Genomic DNA, 8,510 nt, shown 5'->3' with positions numbered 1-8,510 from the left:
GGCGGATTGCAGAGGTCTTGAAAAAGAAGGGTCTACACTGCAAATATTGACTCTTTGCATCAACTTCATGTAATTGTAATTGAACGAAAGGTGATTTCTGGGGTAGCGTTAAACATGGAGGTGGAACAATTTAAGTAGAACATTTCTGGTGTTTTTAACACCTGCTGTTTGGTGCGACGCAGATCTGGGGGGGAGCGTGGTGAAACAGAGGTGACACAGTCTGTTCTTTTTGATCTTTAATTCATACTCTTTACCTGACAAAGTAATATTAGGATATTTATGTTGTTAGAGCTTTTTTTGTGCCGAATACATTGAGGTGTTATAGGTGTCACATTTACCGGGCATGTCGCGGCAGTGTGCAGGAGGGAGATTTCCAAAGGAGTGTGAATTGTGCAGGAGGACATGGGACAGAGGAATATTTAGTTTCAGTTGTGTGTGTCAACTGTAGGAGTGCCCATGTTGCTGGGGATCAGAGGTGTCCGGTGCAGGAGAGGCAGGTTGAGGTGGCCAGTGTCAAAGTAGTGCATTAGATGTCGTACACTGAGGCAGTGAAGAAGGTAGAGGGTGGATCAAGGGTGAGGGATTCTGAGAGGATCCCTGATAATAGTAGATCTGTGCCAGAACAGAGGAATAGGCCAATGAGTGATAAAGTATATGTTTCAGTAAGGTTGGCTTCTTGGGTTCATAGTAATGGTTATCAACTGTACCGCAGAGATGGAACATAAAGTGCCTTTGGAAAAGTATTCATACCTCTTGACTTTTTCCACATTTTGTTAAGTTAAAGCCTTACTCTAAAATTGATTAAATTGTTAAATCGCTGCACTGCTTTTTTCAGGTCTCTCCAGTGATGTTTCGATTGGGTTCAAGTCCGGGCTCCGGCTGGACCACTCAAGGTCATTCAGAGACTTGTCCCAAAGCCACTCATGCATTGTCTTGGCTGTGTGCTTAGTGTCGATGTCCTGTTGAAAGGTAAACCTTAGCCCCAGTCTGAGCACATGAGAGCTCAGGAGCAGGTTTTCATCAAGGATCTCTCTGTACTTTGTTACGTTCATCTTTCCCTCGATCCTGACTAGTCTCCCAGTCACTGCCGCTGAAAAACATCCCCACAGCGTGATGCTGCCACCACCATGCTTCACCGTAGGGATAGTTCCAGGATTCCTCTAGACGTGACGCTTGGCATTCAGGCCAAAGAGTTCAATCTTGGTTTCATCAGACCAGAGAATATTGTTTCTCATGGTCTGAGAGTCCTTTAGGTGCATTTTGGCAAACTCCAAGCGGGCTGTCATGTGCCTTTTACTGAGGAGTGGCTTTCGTCTGGACACACTAATACAAAGGTCTGATTGGTGGAGTGCTGCAGAGATGGTTGTCCTTCTGGAAGTTTCTCCCATCTCCACAGAGTAACTCTGGAGCTTTGTCAGAGTGACCATCAGGTTCTTGGTCACCTCCCTGACCAAGGCCCTTCTCCCCTGATTGCTAAGTTTGCCTGAGCGGCGAGCTCTAGAAAGGTTCCAAACTTCTTCAATTTAAGAATGATGGAGGCCACTGTGCACTTGGGGACTGTCAATGCTGCAGAAATTTTTTGATAACCTCCCCCAGATCTGTTCCTCGACACAATCCTGTCTCTGAGCTCTACGGACAATTCCTTCGACCTTATGGCTTGGTTTTTGCTCTGACATGCACTGTCAACTGTGGGACCTTATATAGACAGGTGTGTGCCCTTCCAAATCATGTCCAATCAATTGAATTTACCACAGTTGGACTCCAATCAAGTTGTAGAAACAACTCAAGGATGATCAATGGAAACAGGATGCACCTGAGCTCAATTTCGAGTCTCATAGCAAAGGGTCTGAATACTTATGTAAAGAAGGTATTTCTGTTTTCTATGTTTTAAAAATGTGCAAATGTAACCGATGTGAAATGGCTAGTTAGTTAGCGGTGGTGCGCGCTAATAGCGTTTCAATCGGATGACGTCACTCGCTCTGAGACCTGAAGTAGTTGTTCCCCTTTGCTCTGCAAGGGCCGCGGCTTTTGTGGAGCGATGGGTAACGATGCTTCGAGGGTGGCTGTTGTCGATATGTGTGCAGAGGGTCCCTGGTTCGAGCCCAGGTAGGGGCGAGAAGAGGGACGGAAGCTACACTGTTACACAAAACATTTCTAAAAACCTATTTTCACTTTGTCATTATGGGGTATTGTGAGTAGATAGATGAGGATGTTTTTTTATTTAATCCATTTTAGAATAAGGCTGTTACGTAACAAAATGTGGAAAAAAGGAAAGGGGTCTGAATACTTTCCAAATGCCCTGTAAGAAAAAAGAAAAGCACACGATAACAGTTTTTGGGGCGAGACAAACGGGAGACGTCGATCAGCAGGAATAGACAGCATCCATGTTACCATGAAACTGTAGACAGGTTTTGCTGGACACTGCCACTGTTTCTGTAACTCCTGCTGCCATTTCTTAAAGTCATCCAACCTCTGCATAATGTCAGTGTCCAAAGGATCCTCATCTGTCTTCCTCTTCCGGCCATTGAAGCTGGGTCGGGGAGATGGGGTAGAAGTTGATTGACGGTGGGTTGACTGTTAGTGAAAAGGGCCTGGGCATTTGGGGAAAGGGGCCGGAGAGGTGATGAACATGGCCGGAAAATTATGAATCAAGGGGCAATGAACCACCTGTAGATGGGCCCTCTGTGCTCAGCTCCATCTCTGGACTGTCCAAAACACCACCCCTCCCCCCCAACACCTACAGGCAGATGGCGAATACATTAGAATGAATCAGAATACATTAGAATAAATCAGAATTCATCAGAATACATTAGAATAAATCAGAATACATTCGAATAAATCAGAATTCATCAGAATACATTAGAATGAATCTGAATACATTAGAGTACATCAGAATACATTAGAATCCATCGGAATATATTAGAATACATCGGAATACATTAGAATAAATCAGAATACATTAGAATACATCGGAATACATTAGAATATGTCAGAATACATTAGAATACATCAGAATACATTACAGTACATCAGAATACATCGGAATACATTAGAATAAATCAGAATACATCAGAATACATTAGAATACATCAGAATACATCAGAATAAATCAGAATACAACGCAAGCAATCTTAAAACTTCTCCATGGGCTCCTGAGTTAAAATATTTACCCAAAATAACTGATTTCATAAACATCTCAGTCTAATTAAGACACAACACACTGTCTGTTTTCAGATGTTTGAACTAGCCTTGCTAATCACTATGATAACAACACAGGCACTGAATATTTCCCACTCACAATTTCTCCCATCCAGAAAACAGCCGATTTCACATGTTCTAACTAGGTCTGTTAAACATGAGATCACAAACACACACACATTGACTGTACAAAAGGACTCTGCTGCGTGACGAGTACATACCGTATCTGGCCTATTGGTGTCTGCCTGACCATGTTTCACGTGAACACCAAGCCAATCCAGTTGTCTGCCAATCGGTGGGGGACACAACAGATGCAGCCCCACTCTTCGTCTCCTTCACACTTTTCAGATAGCGAACATATTGGTCCCGAATCTTTCTCCGTGTTTCTTTGAAATCCGTATTGATGTTAAAATTTCATGATACAGTATATCGCTCAAGCTGTTGTCTTTTGCTTGCTTGTCTGAATACAAGGTTCTCATATTGTCTCACCAGCTTGCACAGATGCTCTTCCAAAATTGGACATAGACATTATTGTTCTTAGCAAATCTCAAAATAAAAAGCACAAAAAAGGAAGCTTGCAAGTAGTACAAGCGAAGTAGCAGAACGGCCACCAGAAGGGATATCGGAGAAGACGTGATGTAGACACAGGAGTGGAACTTCAACACTGCCCCTCAGTATTCACAAAGGATGACAGGTAGGTTTCAATTTCCAGGTAGGAAAAAACTGTGTTGAATGACGGAGCGTATTACAAGGAGCCGCTTCTTTTGTGACCAAAACCCCCCCCGACATTGCAACACCATGCTACGCTCCATCAGCCCTGTTTGCTTATTGTCTGTAGACCCCGAAAATGTGGTCGGAGGCTTCCTATGGAGGGTGTGACGTAATTGCGGAGCTTCCGGAGGCATGCAGAGACCAAATTGAGCTCCGGTATGCCTCGCGCCTCCTATTGACATTAACATGCTGGCTGTGCTCTGTTTGCATCACTTTCAATGGGGGATTTTTATTATGAAGCCGAACCATAAATTCCACTGTTGTGGTTAATCATTATTGTAGATAGCTTCACACATAGGTGAGCCCAGCTACCTAGAGCTTCTTAGGGCTAGGCGTCCCGCTAGCGGGAAACTGGAGGACGAGCTATTCAAATAAATAATCATAAAAATGATGGATATTTTAACATTTAGGTACATACAAGTGTCTTATATCTCTGGATAAGAGCGTCTGCTAAATGACTTAAATGTAAATGTTATATCGGTTGAAAGCTTAAAGTCTTGTTCATCTAACTGCACTGTCCGATTTACAGTAGCTATTACAACGAAAGCATGCCATGCGATTGTTTGAGGACGGCGCCCCACATCAAAATATTTTTCCACCGGCACAGGTTTCATAAATTCACAAATAGTGATTAAATATTCACTTACTTTTTGAAAATCTTCCTCTGATTTGTCATCCAAAGGGTCCCAGCTATAACATGTAGTGTCATTTTGTTAGATAAATCCCCAAAAGTCTGTTTAGTTGGTGCCATCGATTTGAGTAATCCATTTGTTCAACATGCAGAGAAATGAATCCGAAAATCTACACCTAAACTTTGTTTCAACAAGTCAAAATACGTTTCTATTTATTCCTCAGATACTATAATATTTCTTACGGAAATAAGTATGTTCAATAGGAAACCGATTTTAGCAGGTGCATCTTGTCTTCATGGCGCACGCAAACACAAATTTCGAAGACTGTGTCCCTGTACTAAAACTGTTAGCATGCTAGCTAATCCAAACAACACATATTGCATGGAAAGTCTGTAGAATATGCTTTGGTAACTAGCTAGCTGGCCTAGTTGGTGACATAACAAAAACCCCAGTTAACGTTTGCTAGCTAGCGAGCTACGTTTGCGTACTAGCTACAGTTACCCAGAGCCATATGGCTCCAACACTGGGCTAGGTAGCTGGCAAATGCTAGTTAGATAGCTATCTACCTATGCTAAATTCATGTATCCCCCCTAAAAAGTTAAACAAATTGCATGGAAAACATACTTTCTCTCTCCTGTCTTGATGTTTCGTCTCATCTACGAACACATAGTTTTTTTCATACAGAAAACTGAAACAGAAGGCATTTGAACCCAGTCTGGCACAAACAGAAGATTCATGTGGGAGACAAGATCTATATACACACGTACCATTTGACACATATAATTAAATTATACAAATATTTTGCTTCTAAGTAGCCATTTTCCTTTTATTACAGGCTTTATCTAAAGATTCCGCAAAACGTAAAATACACAATAGACAACAAACAAAAAATCTGTTTATCCTCATCGCTAAGCCACATAACGCCAGGGTATATCTGGTGTGCTTTCTGGAATAAGAGCAAGCGTATATATCATGGTAAAAAGGGCAACAGAGGATGAAATTAGTTTCATTCTCTATTTCTTCAAGGTATTGGATTAAACTTGGTTAAGCTTCTCTAGTGTCCGTGAGTTATTTACTCAAAATTAGAACCTAACAAAGGTTAACCTAGTTACATATACTTTCCTCTTCCATTTCACTACAATACCGACCTGTTTCAATACGCACGGGCAATATTCCTGATCTTACCTGTGACCATAGCTATCTCTTGCTTTTTCATAATAAATCTCTTACAAACAAGTGTATTTATTCTCCCACTTGGATCGCACTTCCGCAAGCTTGAAGCTTGAAAATGAGAACCAGGTTTTCAAGATGGGAAATGTAATGTACTGTATAAGTGTTGTACATTTAGTGCAAACCTGGCCATTTCTAACAAGCAATCGTTGGTACACTACTGTAATTACATATCGCAATTACTACCAGATACATCTTGTTATTACATTGTAACTATGAGTCGTTACAGTGAACTACACTAATGTAATAAGGACTACCTAAAAATATTACTTAGAACTCTGAGCTTTGGCAAAAAAAAAAAAAGATGTTAGCATTGTCAAAAATGTAGCAAATGAGGCACACTGTTGACCCTACAAATGTATTCAGTCTGAAAGGTGGCAAGTCTAATGGTCACTTTATGAATGCTGTAGTCTCGTTCTTAACTGATGTCTAGATATTGAGCTAGGTAGGAGATTGTCTTTTCCTAATGCTAACAACCCTGCTAAAAATCTGATATTTGGTTCTTGGTAACGGCCGGACGGCTCATGAGAAGATGCAGGGAGTGTGTTGTGTACCTAGAAGGTGATTTTTTACATTTTCATCGACATTGGTGTCATATTGGCTTTATATATGACAGGAGGGAGATTGTTATTTAACATCAAGCTTCAATCAAAGCTTACTATTGTCGAACAATCGGACAGATGTGTAAACTAATGTCAATTAGGCTAAGGACTTGTTATAACCTTTGAATGACATTTACGTGGCGTCATAACATTCTCATTGACTTTACTTGAATGGCCTGACCCCAATACCCCCTGACAAAAAGTGTTTCAGTTACTCAGTCAACCCCATGGTGTTGGAATTCTCTGCAGATCAGTTTGAAACTTCAGGATCTTGTTTCTTTGGAGGAATTTAAATGTTCGATTGACTCGCGTTACTGAGGAATGTGATTGTTATTAGGATTTCAAGCGGTGGTACATATGATTGAGTTTACCTATGATGTTTGTATGTTTCTGTATGTAATTGTAATGTATGTGTGTCTACATCTGAAAGTTGTTACGTCTGATATTGGTCTGAATATTGTCCCCCTGCTGCTGCTGTTGGACTAAGTCTCTCTTGAAAAATAGATTTAATCTCAATGAGACTACCTGGATAAATAAAGGCTAAATAAACAATGAGATTACCTGGATAAATAAAGTCTAAATAAACAATGAGACTACCTGGATAAATAAAGTAAGTAAATAAAATATAGAGTCTATATTTTTCTTCGATCACATGCAATCGACAATATGACGTTATTGTGACGTGAAACACAGATTTATTTCCACTGCAACACTGCCATCATGTGCAGGATTGACAAAGCGATCAATTTATCAGATAATAGAAAATCGGCAGCTTCTACAAAAATGTTAGACTCACGAGCCTCCTAACCACGCAAGCTTACATGAATGGTTCGCTGCCCGGATATCAACCATTTTGGGATCAGCGGCTCGTAGGACCAGGCGGCTCGTGAGGCTACAAAAAAAACGTCTCACTTACACAGCACAAAATGGAAAAACTAAATGGATAGCAATTAACTAAAAATCAATACAATCTTACAAGGAGAAATGTTGGAAAATGGTCTTACCTGTGTAATGTCTGTCATCTTCAAAATGGACACACGGTGGAAGAACGAAACAGAGAATTGTGTTAGTTTCTATACACATACAACACATAGTGGATATAGTGCTACTTTATATCTTACTGTAAACAGAGCCATACACTAACAGAGCCATACACTAACAGAGCCATACACTAACAGAGCCATACACTAACAGAGCCGTGACCTAACAGAGCCATACACTAACAGAACCATTCACTAACAGAGCCATACACTAACAGAGCCATACACTAACAGAGCCATACACTAACAGAGCCATACACTAACAGAACCATACACTAACAGAGCCATACACTAACAGAGCCATACACTAACAGAACAAATCCAGAATTGGTTCTGGTAAAAATGTACATCAGTTAGAGTCCTAAGATCCACTTTTTGATCAAAGCACTATATCGCTTTAGTATCTTTACTCACAGTGGCAGACGGGTTTGGGAGAGTCCCACTTGCCCAGCTTGTTGCAGTGTGTTGAGTTCCTGCCGACCAGGATGAATCCTGGCAGACAGCTGTACTGCAGTACCGTCCCCTCCACTGGGGGCCCCAGGGGCAACTCGGATACACGCCCGTTCTCCAGAGACGTCCACACCCGCGGGCACTGTAGTACTAGGGGGATGGAGGGATAGATCAGGGTTAGAGAGGGTATGGGTGAGAGGGAGGAAGGGAGGGGTGAGGGAGAGAAGGGGGGATCAGGTTTAGAGGGGGTATGGGTGGGTGAGAGGGAGGAAGGGAGGGAGGGGTGAGGGAGAGAAGGGGGGGCTCAGGGTTAGAGGGGGTATAGGTGAGAGGGAGGAAGGGAGGGGTGAGGGAGAGAAGGGGGGGTCAGGGTTAGAGGGGGTATAGGTGAGAGGGAGGAAGGGAGGGGTGAGGGAGAGAAGGGGGGGGGTCTCAGGGTTAGAGGGGGTATAGGTGAGAGGGAGGAAGGGAGGGGTGAGGGAGAGAAGGGGGGGTCAGGGTTAGAGGGGGTATGGGTGAGAGGGTGGAAGGGAGGAAGGGAGGGGTGAGGGAGAGAAGGGGGGGTCAGGGTTAGAGGGGGTATAGGT

The 8,510-nt window shown here is 42.3% G+C and overlaps 1 protein-coding gene across 1 annotated transcript in view; it reads right to left on the bottom strand.

Moving 5' to 3' along the window:
- Positions 1-526: 526 nt before the first annotated feature.
- LOC145850463 (gamma-aminobutyric acid type B receptor subunit 1) overlaps positions 527-8,510 on the bottom strand; it is a 30,650-nt gene continuing 22,666 nt past the window's right edge. Inside the window, exons 4-6 of the mRNA XM_082961424.1 lie at positions 7,888-8,073; positions 7,438-7,455; positions 527-612 (exon numbers count right to left, since the gene is read on the bottom strand). Coding sequence (XP_082817550.1) covers positions 527-612; positions 7,438-7,455; positions 7,888-8,073 — 290 coding nt within the window. The remainder of the gene's footprint in view (positions 613-7,437; positions 7,456-7,887; positions 8,074-8,510) is intronic.

The sequence above is a fragment of the Salmo salar genome, chromosome 14, assembly GCF_965601325.2.
Source record: "Salmo salar chromosome 14, fSalSal1, whole genome shotgun sequence".
Taxonomy (NCBI): domain Eukaryota; kingdom Metazoa; phylum Chordata; class Actinopteri; order Salmoniformes; family Salmonidae; genus Salmo; species Salmo salar.
Note: the sequence above shows the minus strand (reverse complement) of the source record. Positions and strands in the feature narration are given on the sequence as shown.